Source organism: Salmo trutta, chromosome 3, assembly GCF_901001165.1.
Source record: "Salmo trutta chromosome 3, fSalTru1.1, whole genome shotgun sequence".
Lineage (NCBI taxonomy): Eukaryota > Metazoa > Chordata > Actinopteri > Salmoniformes > Salmonidae > Salmo > Salmo trutta.
In genome coordinates, this window is record NC_042959.1 from 51,868,937 (window position 1) to 51,896,491 (window position 27,555).

At 44.8% G+C, this 27,555-nt stretch overlaps 1 protein-coding gene across 1 annotated transcript; it reads left to right on the forward strand.

Annotated features, from left to right (window-relative positions):
• On the forward strand, positions 1-27,555 carry vwde (von Willebrand factor D and EGF domains). The gene is given in 33 exon segments (XM_029718758.1): positions 1-336; positions 5,532-5,722; positions 10,078-10,309; positions 10,959-11,024; positions 11,751-11,778; positions 11,781-11,982; positions 12,428-12,517; positions 12,707-12,857; positions 13,079-13,296; positions 14,092-14,165; positions 14,310-14,583; positions 14,926-15,067; positions 15,070-15,127; positions 15,462-16,330; positions 16,554-16,690; positions 16,838-17,002; positions 17,357-17,461; positions 18,482-18,599; positions 19,151-19,413; positions 19,801-20,020; positions 20,342-20,476; positions 20,637-20,900; positions 21,144-21,160; positions 21,207-21,561; positions 24,253-24,348; positions 24,512-24,607; positions 24,858-24,953; positions 25,107-25,202; positions 25,316-25,411; positions 25,853-25,948; positions 26,106-26,201; positions 26,322-26,419; positions 27,219-27,555. Coding segments are annotated over 33 exon segments (5,235 nt in total). The 5' UTR covers positions 1-320; the 3' UTR covers positions 27,294-27,555.

Consider the following 27,555-nt stretch of genomic DNA (forward strand, 5'->3'; position numbering starts at 1 on the left):
TTTGTGGTCACGCGCCGCAGTCCGGCGTGCCGGGGAAGTGCTTTTATCAGCTCTTTGCGAACCTCTTAGAAACGGTCTTTCTTTGACTCTCGGCGGTGTCTTTGATGGTCGATTATTTCTGCCTATCCCTACTCTTTTTTTAGGCTACTGGAAAACCCAAGGCAGCTGAACTGAGCATACCTTTTGAGGAGCCAAGGACCTTTGTAAAACCGTGGTCTGTCAGTGGTCATTTTGGAAGGCTTCACATTGGCTCGTGAACGATGAAACTTAACATAGTTTTGGAACATTTGTATTTCCTTATCATTTTACTCCCTAATACAATGTTTTGTCAAACAGGTAAGTGATATGCCAATGCTATTAATTGATAATGCCAAATTGGGACTAAATTGTATGTAGACCGTAAAATGATGTGCGAAAATTACCTGTAGCCTACCAATGGGTTTCAAACTTCTTTTTTTCAACGGACATGGTTTACGATGAATATTATGAACACATTAAGCCTACTATTATGAACTGGGGGATAAATGTTGCATAGCTATGGAAGAAAAGGTGACAATACCGTTTTTAATGCTGAAAATATATACTTTATTAGAGCCAGATAAACATTTTCAAAAGTCTCGGGTGATTTTGTATCTGCTCTCTCCATTCGTTAGTCCTGTCCATCTGGTAAGAATGATGTAAATCTGTGGCGTGCATACTGATAGTAAAGTTCATCAATCAAGGTGCTGTCATCCAAGGGCACATACCTACGACTCTCATTGCGATGGCAGTCTGTTGACCTGTCATTGGAGGCAGCAGGGGCCAAGCCTGTCTCTGTGTCTTCTCCAACCACACAAGCCTTTGACCCCTGCGGCCAAGGTGGGAAGAGACACCTGTCCATGAGGGCCGCCCACTCGGACAGAGATATGGTGCTGAAGGGTATCTCAGGACATTGACTATGAGAGTTCCCGTCTTGGCGGAAGAGAGATGGACTGACCAGGTGCTGCTGAGAGTGAACGATGATAGGGTACCTCTGAAAGATCCTGTCGTCACCTGCAACAACTTGTCCGACTGTAGTCACTGTGTCATAGTTAGTTGGGCGATGACTTTTCACTTGGCTGTGAAATCTCTGCCTCATGCTCATCTCATGTTGGCCTTTAAGCCCCACAGCTATCACTTTTGGAGTTTCCTCTCCATCTTTCTCTCTATTCATCTTGTCTTCGTCTTTATTTTCCCTCATGCTGTTCTGCTCTTCATTAACCATTAGCATATATAAGTTTCTGTCAGCGGTACCCACCTCTTCTGTTTTGGCCTCCGTTGCCTGACTTGGAAGATTCACTATATCAGTAGCGTCGCATCTCTGATAGTTTGAACAAGAGGTGTCGTCAATTTTGGTTCCAGTCTTGCCCATCACTGTCATCAGTCTCCTATATTTCTGAGTGAAACTGTTAGGGTCTCTTTTTGCCCTCGCCCTAACAGCTCGTTGCCTTTTATTCTTCTCTCCTTTCATCACCGTAGAGGGGATGCTGGGATCAACCACAGATACGGGAGGTATAGCAGCACCCACCATGGTTGGAACACAGTGGTATGGCTGTGAGCGCCAGGCTGGTCCAATAGGCATCATCGGAAGGTGCTGAGGGTGTGGAGTGTAGACATAATCAATCCATGGAGTAGATGGCTGGATGATACCTCCAGAGGTGTAGGCCTCTGTGGAAATGTTTGCAAGAACAGCAGAATCTAGGCCCATTTTTGAACGGTGTCCTGTATATTGAAGACAATCAAATTAGTTTTATATTCAATATTTGAGAAATCATGACCATCTATTTTTGTTAGGCATGCAATTAATAGTAATCATATTTGATGCTAGTATGACCTAAGTGCACTTTTTCTTTGTGAAGCAATTTCTGATTGTTTCATCATTTTTGGTTTTGTGGTTATGCTATTAAAAGATGTTCAAACAACACACTTACCATGATCTTGTTGTAATAAGTGTTGTTGGTAATTGTACTGAAAGTTCATTTTTATCCTCTGCTCTTATGCCAGATACATTATAAAGGACACACCTACATAATATCAAGAGCATCAGTAGTACATTTTAGAATCTTGCTCCACCATTACCTGACTGTGATGTCAGAATTGTTACTCAGGTGAACACAGCTGGTGTTACTGTGGCAACTACCAAACATTCCTGCTTCAGAACAGCTGTATTTGCAGTAGGCCTACTTTCCCTCTCAGCAAAGTTTCAAGAGGATGTCTTTCATTTAGATTCTGTCCAACACCCGAGGGTCTCGCTTCGGTATGCTCCAAATAAATACTTTCCCTCCTGTTTCAATTTCACATTTCACCCTAAACTGAGAAGTCGGACTGTCTTTGAAGCTGCTTTAAACATGCTTATCTTAAGCAACATTCTGATCACCACATCAGGTTTTTACCACATGCCATTGAATAGCAAGTACTTCATATTCCTTCCCCCTTTTATGATACCTCTCATGTGAAGGCATATATTAAAATGGACCATATGGACATTAGCAGTCACATCCTGCCAAGGCTGAAGTGTCTCTACTTGACTTGGAAGCCTATAAATAATAAGGCTGTTAGCTTTGGCTACGGCTTAGTTCCGTAGCCAAAGAGACGCCATGTTTGGAGACGCCATGTTTGGTAACGGATCCTTTCATACTAAACACTTCCAGTCTAACTGCTCCCAGCTGGGACTGTCATTGGATACATTAAATTACAACATAGATGTAGGGGAAGTTGAAGAAAATCACATACAAAGTGGATCTCCTGCATTGAGCATAGTGGATTTGACAATCACACTTCCCTGTAAATCACATTCAATTAGTGGAACACGACTGTCCGTAACTTGCATACAGTACAGTGGCAGTCAATGTAGAAAACATAGAAGTGAACCGTCTTTACCACCTTTTGTAGTATACCCCGTGCATCACTATAGTTTCCGAAAAGATACACTAAACACATGCTAACCAAAAAAATTGCCATTCATTTATTCCAGATCTCCATTAGCTTTTTCCAGGCGCTCATGGTGCCCTTCAGCATGGGTACTGTGGAACTACTCAGGTATTTCTCCAGAGTGTATTGGTCCCTGTTGATGAACACGTTGTGGTCCCAGCCTTGTTTGGTGATCCGGGACATCCTTTCTCTCTGCTGCTGGGTCTTCCTCTTCATGTCCTCCCTCTCCTCCCTCTGCCACAGAGAGATGGGCACCGAGGCCTGCCAGGGGCTGGGAAAGTAGAGGGAATCAGGAGGGGGTAACCTCCCGTACTGCCCAGGAGGGGTTGGGTGATGGCACGTGTTGGGAAACTGATGGCGAGAACCACGGTACCTTCTCCTTGGGTGAGGGTTGGGGGCTTTGAACGGGGGGTGGTTTTGGGTAATGGGTGGTGCGAAGGGTTGGGAGTGTGTGGGGTCGCTGTGGATTGTTCCCCCTGATGAAGTTGGTTGCCTACTCTGACAGGATGGGGAGACAGACTTGGTTGTGGAGCTAGCAGACTTCTGTGAAAGGTTGTCAAATGTTATTGGGTTGTCAAAGACAGTTGGTTTTGCAGACGAAGGATGTTCAGCTTGGGATGCCCCAATGGTATCTACATCATCTCGTATTCTTATTTCCACCACTGAGGAGTTACTGTTTGCTACGGTAACATGAATCGTCTCAAAGTCTAGCAGGTCCTGGTCCATCAAAATTACTTGTTCTTCTGTCATTTGTTCATTGGGAATGGACTGGTTGGACTGATTGGATGTCTGGGCTTTTACCCCAAGTTTGTGGAAAACCTGAACAGACTGCATCATCTGATGACCCAGACGGCTCCTTGGAGGTTGGGGAGCGTTTTGGGTAGGACGCACCCCTAACTTAGCCCCCTTAACGCTACCTTTCTGCTTCCTGGATGAGGAAATGTCTGAACCTGTTCTGTCCCCACCTCCATCTGCAGCACCGCTCGTTGCACATTGGACCACCTCCTTCACAGGACTAGGGTTACTCTCCTCTACACTTCTTTCTCCATCCCTCTTTTCACCTTCTATCTTTTCACTGTTCATGCCATCACTACTGTCACCAACCTCTCCAATGATGGCTGTTTTCTTTGTCGTCTCCCCTCTTCTCTGATCTGCATCCTCTTTCTTTTTAGTAGCTTCCATCACAGGGCTTCCTGCGGCCTCCTCCAATGGGACAACTGGATTGCCAGTGTTCATTGTTGTGTCAATAGGTGCCATGGTAATGTTGGTTGCAGCTGCTGGTGCTGGTGCAGCCACACAGATGTACCCTGGTGGGGGGCATACTGCCCAGATTTGTGGCACTGGTGGTGGCTGAGGGGGCTGATCTTTGGTAGACAACAATGTGCCATAGATCGCATGTTGATGGGTTTGAAGATGAGAAAGAAGGGGTTGATGGTGATGATGAAGATGAAGATGGTGATGAAGGAGATTGGGATGATTAGGAGGCTGCTGGAAATGGGCTGTTACAACCGGAGGGTTTGTGCTGTGATCTATGACCAGAGTTATCTGTCCTGCCAGTAAACTGTTTCCTGAAAGCAAACCAAATTATCATTTTTTGATTCACAAAATATTTTGTACAGTATGTTATGAATAAATGCATTTTTAAAGTCATTATGCCTTTGCCTTGTTAATTTCTGTCATGCAAAATGATAATTTCATGCTAACTTTAGAATAAAGCATAAAGCATAGATAGTTAGAGAGCTGAAAAGCTAACAGACAGTTTTGAGAGGTTTGAATTGTAATTGAACATAAAATGCTTACCTTGTGTTGAGTCAGGTGTGAAAGCATTACTCTGGAAAGGGTTATGATCCTCCATAGTTATAAACAGTTATTTTAACTAGTTTAACACAATATTTTTTGAAAGTACTTTGTTGTTTAGTCAAGTAATTGTTTGATTGATGCACCTAGAATGTCAGTGTCTCTCTATGATGTCACCATTTTTTACTTGGTTCTGACTAAAGGGAGTACAGCTACGATCGGAAGGTACTTTTTCGTAGCAGGTTAGGATCATTTACGCAGCAGGTTAGGACAATTCATGTGGCCGGTTAGGAGACTTAGGTTAAGGTTAGAAAAAGTTTAGGGTTAGCTAAAATGCTCTCCTAACCTGCTGCGAAAAGTAACTTCCGGTCGTAGTTGTACTCCCTCTAGTCACAACTCCTAGACGTTCCAACTCCAGAAAATTGTTGTTTTGTTAAGAGTTTCATTTCTCCAAATAAATGTGTTTTTTTATGCACAAAAGTACAAACAAGATCAACATAATTTCAACATTAATTTGTCTCATAATCCCATAACTCCTATTTTACAATTGTTATGACCAGGCTAGGCCTAGTTATTACATGGTTGCAACATAGTATTGACAGTGTTTCATTGCTAACTCAGTTGATTTTGTGTGTGTGTGTGTGTGTGTTGGGGGGGTAACTTGGGATCGGTAACTTCAAATCAAATTGTGTGCATATGCGTGCGTGTGCTTTGAGTGAAAACAAAGCAGCACCTTATTGACTCATGTTTGTGCTACATGTTTGGCTGCTTGTGTCTATCCTCAGTGCTGCCCCCAGAATGTGCTCCGGGGGGTCACTCTCTGCTCCAGAACCCATACCGCAGCACCAGTTTCAGCTCCCGCAGCCTGCAGCAGTCAGCCCTCCAGGACTTCATCTGTGACCATTCCCTCATACCAGGCTGGTACCAGTTCCAGATCTTTGACAGGCCCGCCAGCATGCCCACACAATGTGTGGAGGTAAATACCGATGATACATTTTATTTTATAGTACTTTTTCTCTCTAGGTCTCAAAGCATGTTACAATGTATGGAGGTCACCCCATCCCCCTACGTGTCGCTAACACCGTATTGTTTCTTGACTGTGTCCAGCTCACTAATAATCACCGAAATGGAAGCTAGACAGTCAGGAAGCATTGAAAATTTCCAAAACGATGGATAGAGGACTATTTTTATTTTGACGCCAAGGAAATATTTTTAAAAATGTCAGTGCCACCCTCCGGACCTCTGTTGAAGACCGAATGTGGCCCCCAGAGAAAAATGTGTTATACACCCCTGGTTTAGGTGGTCTTTCATAGCAAATGCCATGCCTCAGTCAGAACAGTACAGAAAAATATTGTCCCCATGAGATCTTACAATGGCGCCGGAGGGGATGGCTGCCGTTTTTTTACGGGCTCCTAACCAACTGTGCTATTTTGTGTCATTTTTTGCATTGTTTGTAACTTATTTTGTACATAATATTGCTGCTACCGTCTCTTATGACTGAAAAGAGCTTCTGGAAATCAGAACAGCGATTACTCACCTCGAACTGGATGAAGATTTTTTTATTTAATGAGTCTGACGCGAAGCACATACTGCATCTCTGAGACCAGGCCCAAATCCCATCATTCGCGTGAAGAAAAGACAGAAATACAGGGGGCGGAGATCGGGGTGCCTTGAGAGAATTCGTCGGCGGGTGGGTAACTCATCTCTACCATCCGTTCTATTGGCCAACGTGCAATCACTGGAAAATATACTGGTTGATGTCCGTTTGAGACTATCTTACCAACGGGACATTAAAAACTGTAATATCTTATGTTTCACCCAGTTGTGGTTAAACGACGACACGAATAATATACATTTTTCGTAGTCGTCTATTTACCACCACAAACCAATGCTGGCACAAAGACCACTAAGGCCATCAGCAAACAAGAAATTATTCATCCAGAAGCGGCGCTCCTAGTGGCCAGGGACTTTAATGCAGGCAAACTTAAATCCGTTTTACCTAATTTCTACCATCATGTCACATGTGCATCCAGAGGGGAAAAAAACTCTAGACCACCTTTGCTCCACACACAGAGACGCATACAAAGCTCTCCCTCGCCCTCCATTTGGCAAATCTGACCATAATTCTATCTCCTGATTCCTGCTTACAAGCAAAAACTAAAGTGGTCAGATGACGCGGATGCTACGCTACAGGACTGTTTTGCTAGCACAGACTAGAATATGTTACGGGATTCATCCAATGGCATTGAGGAGTATACCACCTCAGTCACCTGCTTCATCAATAAGTGCATTGACGACTTCATCCCCACAGTGACCGTACATATAGTTGAAGTCGGAAGTTTACATACACCTCAGCCAAATACATTTAAACTCAGTTTTTCAATCCTAGTAAAAATTCCCTGTCTTAGGTCAGTTAGGATCACCACTTTATTTTAAGAATGTGAAATGTCAGAGTAATAGTAGAGACAATTATTTATTTCAGCTTTGATTTCTTTCATCACATTCCCATTGGGTCAGAAGTTTACATACACTCAATTTGTATTTGGTAGCATTACCTGTAAATTGTTTAACTTGGGTCAAACGTTTCAGGTAGCCTTCCACAATCTTCCCACAATAAGTTGGGTGAATTTTGGGCCCATTCCTCCTGACAGAGCTGGTGTAACTGAGTCAGGTTTGTAGGCCTCCTTGCTCGCATACGCTTTAACCGTTCTGCCCACAAATTTTCTGTATGATTGAGGTCAGGGCTTTTTGATGGCCACTCCACTTTGTTGTCCTTAAGCCATTTTGCCACAACTTTGGAAGTATGCTTGGGGTCATTGTCCATTTGGAAGACCCATTTGCGACCAAGCTTTAACTTCCTGACTGATGTCTTGAGATGTTGCTTCAATATATCCACATAATTTTCCTCCTCATGATGCCATCTATTTTGTGACGTGCACCAGTCCCTCCTGCAGCAAAGCACCCCCACAACATGATGCTGCCACCCCCGTGCTTCACGGTTGGGATGGTGTTCTTCGTCCTGCAAGCATCCCCCTTTTTCCTTCAAACGTAACGATGGTCATTATGGCCTAACAGTTCTATTTTTGTTTCATCAGACCAGAGAACATTTCTCCAAAAAGTACGATCTTTGTCCCCATGTGCAGTTGCAAACCGTAGTCTGGCTTTTTTATGGCAGTTTTGGAGCAGTGGCTTCTTCCTTGCTGAGCGGCCTTTCAGGTAATGTCGATATCGGACTCGTTTTACTGTGGATATAGATACTTTTCTACCTGTTTCCTCCAGCATCTTCACAAGGTTCTCGTGAAGATCTGGGATTGATTTGCACTTTTCGCACCAAAGTACATTCATCTCTAGGAGACAGAACGCGTCTCCTTCCTAAGTGGTATGACAGCTGCGTGGTCCCATGGTGTTTATACCACCATCATCCCGTAAACCCAAGACCCACTCCATTTCGCATACCGGCCCAACAGACCCACAGATGACGCAATCTTAATCGCACTCCATACTGCCCTTTCCCACCTGGACAAAAGGAACATCTATGTGAGAATGCAGTTCATTGACTACAGCTCAGCGTTCAACACCATAGTGCCCACAATGCCTATCACTAGGGACTGGGACTAAACAGGGACTCTGGGACTAAACACCTTCTTCTGCAACTGGATCCTGGTCTTCCTGAAGGGCCACCCCATGTGCTAACAGTAGGCAACAACACATCTGCCACTCTGATCCTCAACACTGGGGACCCTCAGGGGTGCATGCTTAGTTCGCTCCTGTACTCCCTCTTCACCCATGACTGCGTGGCCAAGCGCAACTCCAACACCATCATTAAGTTTGCTGACAACACAACAGTGGTAGGCCTGATCAACGATGAGACAGCCTATAGGGAGGAGGTCAGAGATCTGGCAGTGTGGTGCCAGGACAACAAGCTTGAGCAAGACAAAGGAGCTGATCGTGGACTACAGGAAAAGGGGGGCCGAACATGCCCCCATTCACATCGACGGGGCTGTAGTGGAGCGGGTCGAGAGTTTCAAGTTCCTTGGTGTCCACATCACCAACAAACTATCATGGTCCAAACACACCAAGACAGTCATGAAGTGGGCATGACAACACCTTTTCCCCCTCAGGAGACCGAAAAGATTTGGCATGGGTCCCCAGATCCTAAAAAAGTTCTACAGCTGCACCATCGAGAGCATCCTGACCGGTTGCATCACCGCCTTGTATGGCAACTGCTCGCCATCCGACTGTAAGGTGCTACAGAGGGTAGTGAGTACCGCCCAGTACATCACTGGGTTCAAGCGTCCTGCCATCCAGGACCTATATACTAGGCGGTGTCAGAGGAAGGCACAAAAATTGTCAAGTCACCCAAGTCATAGACTGTTCTCTCTGTTACCACACGGCAAGCGGTACCGGAGCGCCAAATCTAGGTCCAAAAGGCTCCTTAACAGCTTGTACCCCCAAGCCATAAGACTGCTGAACAATTAATCAAATGCCCCCCCCCCCCCCCCCCCCCCCCCTTGTTTTTACCCTGCTGCTACTCGCTGTTTATTGTTCATGCATAGTCACTTTACCCTTACCTAGATGTACAAATTACCTTGACTAACCTGTATCCCCACACATTGACTCGGTATCGGTACCCCCTGTATATAGCCTCGTTATTGTTATTTTATTGTGTTACTTTTTATTACATTTTTTACTTTAGTTTATATAGTAAATATTTTCTTAAGCAGCTATTCTTGCACTTGAGTACTTTTCAGTGAGTAGCCAAGTCATTGCAGTGGTAACATGAGTGCTAGTCTTGCACTTTCAAGTGAACATAGGCTCTTTGTTCCGAGGACCCTGGGATGGTATCAGCATTAAGCACAGGATCGAAGAGAGCAAGAGACAGGAGAGAGATATTAGAGACAAACGAGAGACAGGAGAGAGACAGACAAGAGACAAGAGAGCCAGGAGAGAGACGGGGAGACAGATGAGAGACAAGAGAGACAGGAGAGAGACGAGAGACAGGAGAGAGACGGGGAGACTCATTTTCCCTGGGCTGCCTGCTGTACTGCAGACTGAAGGATCCATCAGAGGTGTCAGCTTCCTCTTCTTCCCAGGGCATTGTCATGTGTCATATTGCAGTTGTTGCCTGAAAAGTGTCGCCCTGCCGATCATTACCCATGTGGTTGTATTATTACCACCCAGTATAAACTAGCCTGGTCCCAGACATATTTGTGCTGTCTTACTTATTATCACATTGAGTGACTAGAAGTTTGCAAGACAGCGCAAACAGATCTGGAACCTGGCTAAAGTAGTCTTATTCTGTTCTCCATTGTCTTCATCTGTGTCCACCAGGTGAACCACTGTGGGACCCAGGCCCCAGTCTGGCTGTCTCTGGGGGAGGGCGAGAGCCTTCCGCGGCCCCTGGAAGTGACGCAGCTGACGGCCTGTGCCACCTGGCAGTTCTTCCTCAGCAGCAGTAAGGACTGCTGCCTGTTCCGCATCCCTGTCACCATGCGCAACTGTGGAGACTTCTACGTCTACCTGCTCCAGCCCACCCAGGTTTGCATGGGCTACTGCGCACAGGGTACAGCAGCTGTTTACGATAGTCTGTTTAGGTGGAGGCAATGAGGAGCTTCATATGCTATGAAAGTGAGGCTGCATTTTCTAGGAAGTAGCCTTGTAGTTTTTTCTTTTCTTCAATAGGCAAAAACGGAGTGCTATGATCTTCAGCGCCAAAATGTCATAAAAGGCAATTCATCCACAAACACATATATAATTGTATAAACGGGCGTGTTTTCATGAATTTGATGATATAATCGTCAAGCCCATTCAAAAGATTAGGGCTGACCCCGGAAGTACAGAACGATGTAGTGCTGCATCACTTTCATAGCGTATTGCCAGTGCTCTATGCTTTGATCTCTTCCTGTATGTGTCAATGTAAACATTACATTACTTTAGGTTTCTTTAAAAGTGTTTGCTAAATGCTGTACATGCTCCTAGAATAGGATATAACTAATTTTATTATTATTATTAAGAGGGAATTCTTATAGTGGTAATAGTGTAGGTAAAGGTGACATGATACAACTGTAAAAACGCTAAATAATTAGCACTAACCACATGTAACTCATTAAACTGTTATTTATGTGCTTGTGACTCAGACCTCTGTAGTGTTAACTGTTAAGACCACCATTGTTAATTGTCTGTTAATTGTCCTGCTATCATTCACCATGTAGAGATGTCAGACTCTGCGGCGGTGGTGTGTGGTCCTGACGAGGTGGAGGTTGCTGGAGCGTGTAAAGGTGAGTGAGCTCTCTGCCTCCTGACTGTGTGTTGTCTGGCTCTATAGGAGGCCCTTGTTAAAGTCAGACACCACAACAATCCACGTCAGAATTGCCATGCGGTGTGGAATGCAGCAACAGGCCCCTCACAGGTCCTCTTAATGAGCTAAGCATGTGTGTCCTGCCTCCCTCGCCCCGTCTCCATGACAACATCTCTCGGCGAGGTCCTGAATTATCCCTTTGCCGGTTTTAGGGCGAAGGAGGAGGGTGGCTGGGGACATAGGTGGATGGTTTAATTAACTTTTATTCACACAAGAGACGTTATCAAGTTGGAAGGGATACTATAAATAGGAGAAGGTACCTACTCTTTTGGTTTGTTATGGTTGGCCCCTTTCCCTGATAGAGTTACAGAAATCGACCAAAATGTTGGGACCCACTGGAAAGCAGTGGCTGAGAACTGGATCTTTGCCTGAAATATAGATTTTGATTACTTGGTGGGTCACAGGACAAAAACATTCAGCCAAGCTTCTATTATAACACAACCATCTCATATCACCCAAATACTGTATACATTATTACCTGCTATGTCCATGTAAATACCAGTTACATGTTCAGTAGGAATACAACTGAGTGAAACTACCCATTTTGTCCAATAAGACATTTTGTCTAATTTTGTCCAATAAAATATGTTGCTAAACATTTTGCTTCGGTGTACCCTACTGAACACGACTCCGTTATCCCTTCCAGCCAACAGCCTCCTTCTCCATCAATACCTGTGATAGTAGCAGAGCTCTCTGGGAGCATCGTCTACCTGAAGTGCAGCTTCGAGGGCCATAGAGTGAACAGCTCCCTAGGCTATGTGGTTGCCTGGTCTCGCCTCTCCCCCCAAGGCATCAAAGAAGAACTGAAACAACAGACTACTGTCCAAACCGTTGCCTTCATCGAGCTGGACGGGATCAACCTCCGACTGGGGGACAAGGTGGGTAGAAGTTACCCCTAACCACTGACGCAGGGTCACATATTTTTCCTCTCTCTAATGGTTAAGGTTAAGATCGGGGGTGGTGTCATTTGATCCGAGACTTGTGGTTAGGGGTAGCTTCTACCTCTCTTGTAAAACAGTCAAACGCCCAGAATAATGCTAGCTTCCGAGCTCTCTCTCAAAACTGAAGTGAATTTATTTTACAAGTGAGGATATAGAGCAATCGAGCTGGCCGTGTTGAAAACCTAGACTGTCACCGGCCATCAAAGTTATACAGTATATTGTCGTGTCATCCTTTTATGAAACTCTTGTCAGACATGTTGCTTTGTTTTCCTGTGGTGTCATGTATATTACCTGGCTTCAACTATAAAGGCTTTTCTACATCCTGAACTGTAGCGCCTCTCTTCCTCTTGAACGGCTGTGGCTGTCCTTCCCTCTCTGTCAGATTTACTGCTGTTGCTCCAGTTTTTTTCTGGACTCGCCGGACATCCAGGGAACCCCTGCGGAGAGCGAAGAGTTCTTCGCCGGGATCAGGGTAAGTCAAAGAGATAGAGAACACTATTTCAAGGATTTGGTGTTTGAGTGTGTGTAAAGTGTGTAAGTTGTGTGTGCGTACATGCCTGTCTGTCTCTCTCTCTCTCTCTGGGTCTGGGTTTGTGTGTCTCCTTTTTGTTTTAAATAGTCACTGGTTAATCATAATTTCTCTTGTGATTTGTCTCTGCAGTTGAGACCAGAGGTGACTACTGTGTCTGAGGATGGGAAGGACTATGAGTTGACTGTGGAGAGTACCATCCCTGTCCCCTGCCCTGATGGTGCCTCCTCCTCCACCACAGAGCAGTGTACTCTCTCCTTACACCTGAGTACAAGCAATCAAGGTAAAGACTTCGTAAGTAATCATGCATACTCACAGTATCACCACAGTAAAGTTTTATTCTTCAAAATGTAGTATTCTTAATAACTGATTTTGGCAATACGTTTGATTTCCATAGCGTCTTGATTCTCCAGTGACAACGCATATTGACATGTTGGTATCCCTACGAAAAAGACAAAACCAAAGCCAATGACAACAACCATTACATGATCTATTCCTTTGCAGGAGACGATCTGCTGGGTCCAGACGTGGTGTTGTCGTCGTGCCGGGTGGATCTCTCTCAGAGCCTGGGGTGTCGTAATGGGGTGTGTAGCCAGGCCCTGGTTCACCTCAGCGCTGTCACAGACTTCCTCAAGGACGGGGACAGGACAACACAGATCTTTGTCAAACCCATCGTCACATCCAACTTCCTCTGGAGCGGCTACACACCACAGAGTGTGCAGGTACTGGAACTGGAAAAAATACCCTTGTGATGGGTTGGGAGGAGAGTGACGGTTGTTTTTAGCCTGGTCCCAGATCTGTTTGTGCTGTCTTGACAACTCCTATGGTCATTGTCACACTGTTTGCCATAAAACTTTGCAAGACAGCATAAACAGGTCTCGGACCAGTCTAGGTTGTTAACAGATCTGGGTGTAACGTACAGTGAAGGAAAAAAGTATTTGATCCCCTGCTGATTTTGTACGTTTGCCCACTGACAAAGAAATGATCAGTCTATAATTTTAATGGCAGGTTTATTTGAACAGTGAGAGACAGAATAACAACAACAAAAATGTTATAAATTGATTTGCATTTTAATGAGGGAAATAAGTATTTGACCCCCTCTCAATCAGAAAGATTTCTGGCTCCCAGGTGTCTTTTATACAGGTAACGAGCTGAGATTAGGAGCACACTCTTATTAACCTGTTGGGGCCAGGGGGCAGTATTTGCACGTCCGGATAAAAAAACGTACCCGATTTAAACAGGGCACAGTTTACTACGGACACACTTTTCATCCGGACGTCAAAATACTGCCCGCTACCCAAGAGAGGTTAACTCACTCAATGCAGAATATGCTATGATGCTGTATACACTGTATAGTGTACATTTGCTCACTGCCACAATTCCCATACATAAACTGTAAGTTGCCAACACACTCATGTAAGCATGCACTGTATACACTTTATTTTCCCATCTAGATAGCTGAATGTGAAAATGAAATAAATGATATCTGATATGTGATATTTTCTCTGTGTTTTCAGATCACAGTGACGGATGTTCCCTCTGCATACTGCTACTCTTTCACTGATCCTCACATCATCACGTTTGATGGCAGGTACTTCAGTCACTCCTTTATAGTCAGCATAAATGATAGATGCAGTCAAGGCAATGTTAGCCTGCAAATATGATAACAATCATAAGAATACAAATTACCGTAACTGATACTGTAGTGTAATATATTTCATGCATTTCCTTCCAGGCAGTATGACAACTATCAGATCGGGACGTTTGTGCTGTACAAGAGCACGAGGCAGCCGTTCGAGGTCCATGTGCGCCAGTGGGAGTGTGGGAGCGTTGTCCACGGTGCCTCGTGCATTTGCGGCTTCGTGGCGAGAGACGGCGGTGACGTCATAGCCTTCGACATGTGCAACGGAGAGCTGGGGGACACCAGGCCGCACCTGTCGGTGAAGAACAGGGACGTGGGCAAAAGCCGCATCTGCATCACTGAGTGTTACCAAGGACGCAAAGTCACAGTGAGTGAATAAATAAATAAAGTGTAACGTAAAAAATTGAATTAAATTAAAGTTGTCTTCCGATGAGTTGGTGGTGGCAGGAAAAAGAAAAGGTCACCGAGTTGAAGCTCACGCCCACAGGTAGTAGTCATTAGCCAATAGTGTGTTGAGAAAGGCAGTGTAAACTTACAGTGCAAAGTCTGTATTCAATTGTTTATGCTAACTATGATATGATACAGACTGTGATGATATAGTGACGCACTGGAAAGCAGAAAATCATTTAGTTGTAATAGAATAGAGCAAAATCAAATGAAATACAACAGAATACAATAGGATCTAATCCCCTTTCTGTCTGTGCTGTAGATGACCTTCTCGTCTGGGGCATTTGTGCGTGCCGATGTGTCTGACTGGGGCATGAGTCTGACCCTGAGGGCCCCCAGCTCAGACTGGAGCCAAACCCAGGGCCTGTGTGGGACGTATGACGGACAGACCCACAATGACCTCCACACAGCAGGGGCGCAGCGCTGGACAACGAAGACGTAGCAGCCTTCATCTCTGAATGGAAGTTAGTCTGATGCCAAGTCTCAAATCAACCTCTAGCCCCTAACGCTATGGAGTTTGCAGATCTGAAGAAGATATGTGGTGATTGTTCTAACCAGCCTATCAGTGATTGCACTGCAGCTTTCATTGTAATTCCTATGCCTATAGAATTTCTTTAGATCTGCAAAGCGCAAGTGCAACAACCAAATCTGGACCTGAGACTGTTCTTTTAAACGATGGATATGAATCATTTTGACATTTTACATGAGCTCTTTCAGCTGTGGTGTGTTACATTATTATTTGTTGAATGTATTTCCGTCGAGATCCTAACTGATAAGGATGTATTTCTCTTCTGGCAGACTCCCTCCTGGTGGCAGCTTGTTTGACGCCGTTCCGTCCTATCAGAGCGCCCCAAACCCTCGCAGGTACTGTAACTGTGAAGAGGAGTCCTGCCCCACATCCCCGCAAACCAGGTCTCAGCCAATCCCTGGCTCCGACTCCTCCTGTTCTCACCACGGCAACGTGAGACTCCACAGTATCATCCCCACTTTGGATGTCACTGCCGAATACATCAACTCAGTAGAGCTGTTCAAAGACCACCACGACCAGCCCTCAGGGAACACCAACCGGCACGGCCGGGCCAAGGACACCTCCGCCCAGCCTGCAGAGAGAGGCTCTACCCTAACAGGCTCCAGCCATGGTGCCAACAACCAGAGGAGCCGTGGTAGGCGCCAGTCCTACCAGTTCCTCCCCGACACGCCCTACCAGAGCCTGAGCCAGTCCGACCTGGAGGGCTTCACCTACTTCTTCCCAGAGGACCACGACCTGACGGCCCGGCCCGAGTCCTCTCCTCCACCCACCTGGCCCACCCTGTCTGGGCTAACACAGCTCCAGGCCAGGGTGCAGTGCCAGCGGGCGGTGGCTAACTCCAGCGTGGTCCTGGGCTGCGGCCGGCTCTTAGGCCCGGCCATAGTGAGCCAGGCGGTGGCTATGTGCGTCAGCGACCTCCAGCTAAAGGACGACCAGGCCTGGGTGGGCGCCACTCTGCCTCTGCTTGAGAACGAGTGTGAGAGGAGGCTAGTGGAGGAGAGGGGGAGAGAGGAAGAGCACCAGGACATGCTGTCCTTCCTCAAGTGTCCTAATCTATGTAATGGGAATGGGCAGTGCTCCGAGTGGGGGTGTGTGTGCTTCCCCGGGTTCGGCTCCTACGACTGCAGCGTTATCTCTGGTAAGAAGATGGGAGGGTTGGATCTGTAACACACATCTATGCTCTAAGTCAATCATACATATTGTAAGTCAACACTAGACCAGGGTTTGGCTCATAGTTCATCAAAATGAAAGACATATCACAGTAATTTACTAATCCTAGTGAAATGATTTGTTAAAAACCTGCTGACATTTTTTTTGCTTCTCATTTGTGTCTGTTTCTGGTGTCATTTGGGATGATGAAGACCAGACTCCAGAGATCACAGAGCTGGAGAACGAGGGACTGTGTGATGTCAGACAGAGTGACTGCTCCACTGTACAGGTCTTTGGACAAGGCATCAAAGACTCCTATGAACTGAAGTGTGAATTTTTGAAGGAAAAGGTACCATACTACATAACACACAGAAACACACACATACACACCGACACACACACACACACGCACACCTCCATATTTGTGATTTTAATTTCTGTCGCACAGTACTTCTGACCCAAGTGTCCCCACCTGTCTCTGTCTGCGTGCGTCCAGTTTGTGGATGGTGAGTGGACCCTGGATGAACCTCAGTTTACCCTGGCTAACTTCCTGGATGTGTCAGGTCTGGAGTGTCAGCTCCCCCTGGAGTACAGACAACCCAGTGCAGGCCTGGACCTGGATACGGCCACCGACAGACCCCTCGCACGCTGGCAGATCAAAGTCAGTGGAACAACACTATGCAGCACATCGCAGTAAAGTTTTTACCGTTTCTAACCAGGAGCCAGTCTTAAGCTGTTACCCAAAAGGTCCCAACCCACCAATGGGTCCAGACTCATTTGGGAATGGGCAAATCACCCATAAAATACAGCTGGGTAACAGAGCCCTAAACAATAGTACTGTTTGCAGCAGGGCAGGGTTCTGGCCTAGTGTTGTAATGTGGTTTGTTTGCACAACAACCAGATGTTTTCAAGATGGTGCAACCTGGACAAGATACTCTTACTTATTGTAGTAGCTTCTGTAAATGTTTATTACCAGTAGTCACTGATAAGTAAGTCATTAACGTTGTCTTGGCAGGTGTCCAACGACGGCTATGGCTACAGTAACGCCAAGATCCTGACCCTGTTCGATGGAGCCTGTCAGATCTGCACGCTCAATGCTGACATTCTTTGTACCTCCAGGGTGGGTTTCTCTTGGAATCACAATGTTTCTGATAGCATGATCAGAATGCGTTGTTTAATGATTAGAATCTGACTTTAAATGATTCAATACTTTTAACAAGGTAACCTTTTTCCCCTTTTTTTTCATGTCCTTGTTCCTTGTGTTTTCCAAGTTGATTGAGAACATGTTGATTGAGAACAGGATGCATGAATCCGCTTTTTGTAGTTTGGGTTCTTTTTCAGCCACTAACATTCAACAGATACTGTACATTATGTTGTGGGACATTCAGGCTAGCTCAAATTTTAGGCCCCTTCCCCACCAGGAAAAACCAGCACATGGGCCCGGACCCTCTTAAAGCTAACTGTGAGTGTAGCACATGGGCCCGGACCATCTTAAAGCTAACTGTGAGTGTAGCACATGGGCCCGGACCATCTTAAAGCTAACTGTGAGTGTAGCACATGGGCCCGGACCCTCTTAAAGCTAACTGTGAGTGTAGCACATGGGCCCGGACCATCTTAAAGCTAACTGTGAGTGTAGCACATGGGCCCGGACCATCTTAAAGCTAACTGTGAGTGTAGCACATGGGGATGTGTGAAACGTACTCCTCAGCCCGAAGCGTCTTACCAGTCGGCGCTACACAAAAAGCTAGCTATGTGGCGCAAGTGGAGACGCTTCATGCTGACGAGTACGTTTCACACATCCCCATGTGCTATATGAGCACCACTCCTAGTTATGAGTTTCTTCTGAAGAACTCAAACAGAACATTTATCACCCAAACGAAAAGTGGCCAATGCTCTGATTGATTACCTCCCTGGCATCTCTTAACACAGGAAACAATTAGGTGTTTTAGCCATATCCACATGTACAGTGTGATTGTCAAGGTTCACTTGCGTGTATATGCAGTAAGACATTGCCAGCCCTTGTTCTCTTGTTGGCCTGAAAAGTGTTCCTGGTTCCTATTTCAATGGCAAGAACAGATGTTTTTATGTTTTCTAAAAGGCAAACAGATACGTGCCAGTTGTGTTACTGTGTATCAATCAGCAGGAGAAAACATGCAACATTGACAGTGTGTGTTATGGAGAGGGAGACCTCAATCCCAGCAGCCCTTGCCTGATATGCCGACCAGACTCCTCCAAATACACATGGTCCATCGCTGAGAGTAAGTACAATGTCCTCTTACCTATAACGTACTTTTACTCTACAACTGCTGTTTACATTATACAACAGCATCTCTATACAAATTCAGAACACAGCAAACTGAAAGGTATTCGCTGCCACCCACTACTGACGACAGCACACAGTCACAGAGAACACATATGGCTGCACGGTCTCTGCAATATGTCTACAGCTCAGCGTTGGTCATGCTATAGAGAACAAGGTGTTATTGGGGTCAGACTCATTATAGTAACGTCAGGCCTCTGGGTACTGTAATTGTGGTTGACTCAATGTGTTCTTTGTGCTGTGTTTTGATTTGAGTGTTTATACAAAATGAGGCCAAATCACTCCAAATCAATCAGAGTAAATTATAGAAATTAATACAACTGGTTCAAATTAGGAATAGAACAATTTACAAAGATAGATAAACATATCAATAAACAAGTTGAAATAAAGGGAAAATGATTGTATATTTTGTACCTCAGATAATGATATGGACTTTAATGATGACATTATTAACGTTATTACTAAATATTACTATTCCGCTCCTGGAAGAGAGTGAGCCACCAGTGTTTCAGTCAGCCCAGGGGCATCTGCAGACGTTCCAGGGAGAGAACTTTGTGTACCAGCTGCAGGCTCAGGACCCAGAAGGCTCTGTGGTGCTGTTCACTCTGGAGTCAGGCCCCAGTGACGCCTCCCTCTCCCCCGCTGGCCTGCTCATCTGGAAGGCTACTGACACTGCTGCCGTCTCCTCCACGCAGACCTTTCAGTTCACTATCACAGACGATTGTAGTGCTGAGACGCTTGCCTCTGTACAGGTAGGTTTCAAAAGATGAGAACACTGTTGAATAAGGATGTTCCCAAAATAAGAAACTTGGGATGTGAATTCCTTGACTTGATTCTGTTAACTCTGTGAATGGGGATTCCTATAGATTTCTCTTGATTGTCAGCTTTTCCCTAGATGTACAATCCTTATTGTCCAGCCTGCCGCTGTACTAGTCTTTCTGCGTCTGTTGCTTTGGTATGTCTGTTAGCAAGACATTCAAAACTAAAATGTAGTAATTACTCACGGATTGTCAATCGTTCTTCCTCATGCTTATATGTCTATTTCAAAGTGTTTGTGAATTAAACTAAAGCTCTACGAACACTTCCCGCTCCTTTGTGTGTGTGCGTGTGTTTGTGTTTGTGTGTGTGTGTGTGTCCAGGTCTCTCTGCGGCCCTGTGACTGTCTGAACGGAGCTTCCTGTGTTACAAACATCAACCTCCCCTCTGGCAGCGGGGACTACCTATGTGTCTGTCCCGCTGGCTTCACAGGGGACAGGTGTGAGGAGGACATAGACGACTGTAAACCCAACCCCTGCCGTCTGGTCAAGTGTATAGACGGACCCAACTCTTTCTCCTGCATCTGTCCCCCCAGAATGACAGGTACTGTACATGACAGAAATAGAATTACAACACACACTGTACGTTGTACATGCTGTCCATGCTAATACTGCAGCTCATTTGTGGGTCTCGGATGCTTTTATGACTCTGAGAACTTACTTTGAATCGATCAGTTAGGAAGCTGTGCTTTGACACTCCATTCTATGAACCATACTCCTTATGACCACTCTTTCAGTGTTTGGATACAAGCAGTGCCAGATTTCCTTATCTGGTTCAGTGAATTTAGATTTTGATGTTTTGTTAGTGGATTACATCCTATGTGTGTGGAAGGCTGTTTTCATTCATGTTGTTTTTGTGTTCCAGGTCATACCTGTAGAGAGGATGTGGATGAATGTGCCGCAGAGCCATGCTTCCCTGGGGTGGGCTGCAAAAACACACTGGGCTCATTCACCTGTGGCTCCTGTCCAGAGGGTTACACTGGGGACGGGAAGAGTTGCAGTGGGTCCCACTCTCCCCCTCTCCCTGTCTCTGTCTCTCTCCCTCCCTCTGTATCTCTCTCTTTCTCTACCCATATCCTCTCACCCCCAACCCTCATTAATTTCTTAATATATTTCTATTGACTGTGAATAAATATATTCTACCTCCTCTTCTCCTGTAGTTAAATCGGAGCCGTCCAGTGGTAAGGGTGATGACTATGAGCCTATTCATAGAGTGACCGTGCCTGTACCCGCTGTACCCACAGGAGGTCACCAGGATTCTAGCACGGTTAAACCATCAAGCCAGGCCCCCTGCTCCAGACAACCATGCTACCCAGGGGTGCAGTGCTTCGAGAGCACACACGTGTCCGTAGGGTACATCTGTGGACCCTGTCCACCTGGGCTCCATGGCAACGGACACACCTGTAGTAGAAGCACCACAACAGGTGAGAAGGGTCACCTGATCACTTAGCTGATGATTCACAGGGTTCGTGTGTTTGGGTGTTTATTATAAGGTTATTAAATATCTGGGCTTATATGGGCTTATTTCATAGTTTTATAGCTGGCTCCTAGTAAAGCTAACTGTTATGCTAGGTCTTCAGGGTTAGTTGATAGAGGTGACTGAGTTATAATAGCTCTATACAAATCCCATTTGAGTTCCTTTTCAAGCTCTATCCTCTAACTTCCAGTGTTTTACAGGACAGAGGCCAGTTACCACTTGGACGTCCCCAAGTGATGGAAGACTCCAGTAGGGAAATCACTGGCACCACCTCCTCCTCTTCTTCCTCCACCTCCTCCCAGAAACTGAGGGGCCCTCATTGGGTAGCAATAGAGTCCTCTCCGTGGACAGAAAGACATCTATTAGCCCCCAGGACCAAACTATCACCAGAGTCTCCACCCCCACCAATCACAACCGAGGTCAGAGCAGCAAGGTGGACCTGACTCCTGACCTCAGCCATGGGGTCAGGTGTGGGTCATCGTCTAAAATAGTGACCTGTGCGGACTCGCCCTTCTTCTCCAGTGTGCCCTGCGAGCCCACTGTCTCAGGCTCCTTCAAGTGTGGCCGCTGCCCGTATGGTTACATTGGAGATGGGGTCACCTGCAAAGGTTAGCGGTCAGCACTCTTGTTGTCTGTTTTTCATTCATATGGTCTTTGTTCTTTTTTCATATCTTTTTAAAATGAATTTCCTTACATGGACGTACAGTGCCTTGCAAAAGTATTCATCCCCCTTGGCGTTTTTCCTGTTATGTTGCATTACAACCTGTAATTTATTGGATTTTTATTTGGATTTCATGTAATGGACATACACAAAATAGTCCAAATTGGTGAAGTGAAATGAAAAATATAACATGTTTTAAAAAATTCTACAAAATAAAACACGGAAAAGTGGTGTGTGCATATGTATTCACCCCCTTTGCTATGAAGCCCCTAAATAAGATCTGGTGCAACCAATTACCTTCAGAAGTCACATAATTAGTTAAATAAAGTCGACGTGTGTGTAATCTAAGTGTCACAGGATCTCAGTATATACAGTTGAAGTCGGAAGTTTACATACACCTTAGCCAAACACATTTAAAGTCAGTTTTTCACAATTCCTGATATTTAATCCAAGTAAAATTCCCCTGTCTTAGGTCAGTTAGGATCACCACTTTATTTAAAGAATGTGAAATGTCAGAATGTCAGAATCATTCTGATTTATTTGAACTTTTATTTATTTCGTCACATTCCAAGTTGGTCAGAAGTTTACATACAGTCAATTAGTATTTTGTTGCATTGCCTTTCAATTGTTTAACTTGGGTCAAACGTTTTGGGTAGCCTTCCACAAGCTTCCCACAATAAGTTGGCCGCATTTTGGCCCATTCCTCATGACAGATCTGATGTAACTGAGTTAGGTTTGTAGGCCTCCTTGCACGCACAAGCTTTTTCAGTTCTCCCCACAAATTTTCTATAGGATTGAGGTCGGGGCTTTGTGATGACCACTCTAATACCTTGACTTTACTGTCCTTAAGCCATTTTGCCACAAAATTGGAAGTTTGCTTGGGGTCATTGTCCATTTGGAAGACCCATTTGCGACCAAGCTTTAACTTCCTGACTGATGTCTTGAGATGTTGCTTCAATATATCCACATAATTTGCCTTCCTCAGGATGCCATCTATTTTGTGACGTGCACCAGTCTCTCCTGTATCAAAGCACCCCCACAACATGATGCTGCCCACCCCGTGCTTCATGGTTGGGATGGTGTTCTTCGGCTTGCAAGCCTCCCCCTTCTTCTTCCTAACATAACAATGGTCATTATGGCCAAACAGTTCTATTTTTGTTTCATCAGACCAGAGGACATTTTTCCAAAAAGTACGATCTTTGTCCCCGTGTGCAGTTGCAAACCGTAGTCTGGCTTTTTTATGGTGGTTTTGGAGCAGTGGATTCTTCCTTGGTGAGCGGCCTTTCAGGTTATGTCAATATCGGACTCGTTTTACTGTGGATATAGATACTTTTGTACCTGTTTCCTCCAGCATCTTCACATGGTCTTTTGCTGCTGTTCTGGGATTGATTAGCACTTTTCACACCAAAATACGTTCGTCTCTAGGAGACAGAACGCGTCTCCTTCCTGAGCGGTATGACAACTGCGTGGTCCCATGGTGTTTATACTTGTGTACTATTGTTTGTACAGATGAACGTGGTACCTTCAGGTGTTTGGAAATTGCTCCCAAGGATGAACCAGACTTGTGGAGGTCTACAATTTTTTTCTGAGGTCTTGGCTGATTTCTTTAGCTGGAAAGCTCCACAGCGGAGATTGGCGTATCTGTCCATAGGACAACTTTAAGCCGTACACTCTACAGAGCTGGGGTTTACGGAAGAGTGGCCAGAAAAAAAACATTGCTTAAAGACAAAAAATAAGCAAACACGTTATGGTGTTCACCAAAAGGCATGTGGGAGACTCCCCAAACATGTGGAAGAAGGTACTCTGTTCAGATGAGACTAAAATGTTGCTTTTTGGCCATCAAGGAAAATGCTATGTCTGGCGCAAACCCAACACCTCTCTTTACCCCGAGAACACCATTTCCACAGTGAAGTATGGTGGTGGTAGCATCATGCTGTGGGGATGTTTTTCTTCGGCAGGGACTGGGAAACTGGTCAGAATTGAAGGAATGATTGATGGCGCTAAATACAGGGAAATTCTTGAGGGAAACCTGTTTCAGTCTTCCAGAGATTTGAGACTGGGACGGCCGTTCACCTTCCAGCAGGACAATGACCCTAAGCATACTGCTAAAGCAACACTCGAGTGGTTTAAGGGGAAACATTTAAATGTCTTGGAATGGCCTAGTCAAAGCCAAGACCTCAATTCAATTGAGAATCTGTGGTATGACTTAAAGATTGCTGTACACCAGCGGAAACCATCCAACTTGAAGGAACTGGATCAGTTTTGCCTTGAAGAATGGGCAAAAATCCCAGTGGCTAGATGTGCCAAGCTTATAGAGACATACCCCAAGAGACTTGCAGCTGTAATTGCTGCCAAAGGTGGCTCAACAAAGTATTGACTTTGGGGGGGGGAATAGTTATGGACGCTCAAGTTTTCCGTTTTTTTGTCTTATTTCTTGTTTGTTTCACAATAAAAAATATTTTACATCTTCAAAGTGGTAGGCATGTTGTGTAAATCAAATTATACAAACCCCCCCGAAAATCTATTTTAACTCCAGGTTGTAAGGCAACAAGATAGGAAAAATGCCAAGAGGGGTGAATACTTTCGCAAGCCACTGTGTACTGTAGGTTCCCATGAAACTGTTTGTGGTGTTTTCCAGCTGTGTGCCGGTATCCATGTGGAAGGAATATGGACTGCTCTCTACCCAACACCTGCACTTGTAAAGAAGGCTATACCGGATATAACTGCCACATAGGTAGGAACAACAGTCAGGGTTGGACGAGACAGCTGAGTTTCTATTCTTATGGCTCTTTATGAGAGTTACAAAGTAACTTCTGCAAAAATGTCTGTAAATTAGAATAAGTTGTTTTCAGTTACACATAGAAGTTGTAAATTCTATTAACCTTCTACCTTCTCAGCTGTCTGCCGACCGGACTGCAAGAACCAGGGGAAGTGTGTCAGCCCAGATGTGTGTGTGTGTCCCGTGGGCTACAGCGGACCAACATGTGAGGAAGGTAAACATATCATCCCACACATATTTGAACTCTAACTATGTACTGTACTCTATATCCTGGCCGCAAATCTGTTTGTGCTAACTTGCCGACTCATTGCCACTCATTGTGTGGCTTGACAATGACGTAATATGAGATGATAAGATAGCACAAACAGATCTGGGTACAGGCTATGTTCTCCATTGTAAATATTGTATATATTCTCCTTTTCTTACTGGATGCTCTGTACACCCCTTGGTTGCTGTGTTTGTAGCTAACTGTGAGCCATCTTGCCAGCATGGAGGAACCTGTCTGGTCAGGAATCTCTGCACCTGTCCTTACGGTTACGTGGGACCAAGATGTGAAATCAGTGAGAGATAATTCAATCCATTTGTTCCTTTCTGGCATGTATCATGTTTCTCTACAATTATCTAAACCAGTCTGCTTCTTAAAAAAAATGGAATGTGTGTATAGGGGTTAGGAGTTGTCGTGTGTAACTGTGTCTATGTGTGTCTCTGTTCAGTGGTGTGCAACAGACACTGTGAAAACGGAGGGGAGTGTACTTCTCCCGATGTGTGTAAGTGCAAGTCTGGCTGGTACGGACCAACATGTAACTCAGGTAACGCCAATCAACACCACGTGTTTCTACTTAGAAGCCCATGACGAATATATCTCTTTTCGACAACAGTATGTTTAGCTATGGGCTAAATATTCCATTGTCTTCACCTCCAGCTGTCTGCAATCCAGTGTGTTTGAATGGTGGGACTTGTATCAAACCCAACATCTGCGCCTGTCCCGGTGGCTTCTATGGCTCCCAATGTCAGATTGGTAAGAATAGGTGTCACACTGACAATCAATGACCTCAATTGATTGTGACACATTCTACTGTTCCCCTATTAGTGATTGATCCGTCAATTTGCACAGAAGTCTATTGCATGGTGGTACTGTGGTTTAGTGAGGTATAACTGTAGCTGTGTCACTGTGCGCTGTGCCCTCCAGCTGTGTGCATTCCTCCCTGTAAGAACGGAGGTCAGTGTATGAGGAACAACGTGTGCTCCTGCCCCGGGGGCTACACAGGGAAGCGGTGTCAGAAGACACAACCAAACACCCCACATCACTGTCTATCCATGTAGTATTAAATGGTTATAGGCCCTATACCAACGTAAATACATGTGAAAGGACCTAATTGTAATAACCCTGTAGCAAGCTAGTATGTACATGTAGTTATGTTAATTGAGCCAAAAATGCATGTTGCATTGTGTCTTTCAGGTGTGTGCGACCCCATGTGCATGAACAAGGGGAAGTGTGTGGGGCCCAACTCCTGCTCCTGTGCATCTGGGTGGAGGGGGAAGAGGTGTAACATTCGTGAGTGACAACATAATGTTAACCTGAACCTGTCACCATGTAAAGATGCCTTTACAATGCTAAGCAACTGTGTGTGTGTGTGTGTGTGTGTTTGTGTGTGTGTGTGTGTGTGTGTGTGCGTGCGTGCGTGCGTGCGTGCGTGCGTGCGTGTGTTTAGCCGTGTGCCTGCAGAAGTGTAAGAACGGTGGTGAGTGTGTGGGACCCAACACCTGCCACTGTTCCACAGGATGGGAAGGCCTACAGTATCAGTCTGGTGAGTCCTTCTCTCATTCAATATGATATACTGCTGCCAAGTTTCAATACATAGCTATATACTTTTATCCTATACTTATATTGAGTTCTATACTATTTCCTCCTTCTGCCGGACGGACAGCCGTCTGTAAGCAGAGATGCCTCAACGGGGGAAGGTGTGTCCTGCCCAACTTCTACCACTACCGCAACCGGTACACTGGCGTCACCTGTGGGTTAAAGGTAAGCATTGGGCCACAGTTTGGATGTTTATTAACAGTTTTTTTTTTATTATTGTTGGGAGATTATGTACTGTAAAATCTCTTTGCTCTTCTGTAGGCCGCTCTTGCATAAGGGAAATGAAGATGCAAAAGTTTTACAAAATACACAGCGCAAGTGGAGAGTCCTTATTAGGCAGTGTGTGATTGTGGAGTGTGTGTGCCTGTATGTGTGTGTGTGTGTGTGTATCTTTGTACATTAACAGGGGGACTGGATATATTGCACGTATCTAATTGTCGCTGTTTTGTTACTACCTCAATGCTCAAGGTAGCACATTGATGTAAAGCCCTTGCATAAGAAATGCATAACATATTCATAAACAATGCATAATACTGTCTTAAACACTGCATAGCCATTCAGAAATGTTTATGCCAATCGTGTTGATGTCTCAAAAGCTACGTTTACACAGGCAGCCCAAGTCTGATCTTTTTCCACTAATTGGTCTTTTGACCAATCAGATCAGCTCGTTTGACAATAATTGGGCAAAAGATCAGAAATGTGCTGCCTGTGTAAACGCAGCCAAAATATGTAATCTAACATAGACATTAATTAATGTATTTTAATGCATACAAATGTATTTTATAGTCCTTATCCTAGGCTTTTACACAGAAGTGTTACTGCACACAGTATTATGTTGGAGTAAGAGAAGAGAATCAGATTAAAAACTAGTTGATGGTTTATTGAAGAACAATCTAGCTTTATAAGATATTAATACCCACTTTTCTTTTTGTTTTGTTGTTCCTTGTTATTGATTTGACCAAAGTTTTTTCAGCTCTGGTTTATTGTGGTACTGAAAGTGTTTTTTTGCCTAAGCTGTTGTGCACTGTTTAATACTTAATATGTATTGAGAAATAACACTATTCTTCTTTATACATCACACCTGCCTTGGAAATGTTATTAGCTTGTTTGATTTTTAGGGCCACTTGTCTGCAATCGTTTTGTAACTGTTGACGAAGATCTGTTGTAAGTATCAATTCAGATATACTTGATCACTTTTGTACATTATACTCTACATAGGTCAAAACATTTGTTATTTTAACATGTACACCGCGTTGTTGTAAATCACGCATATGGAAACAAAATTAAAAGTTATTGTGTCA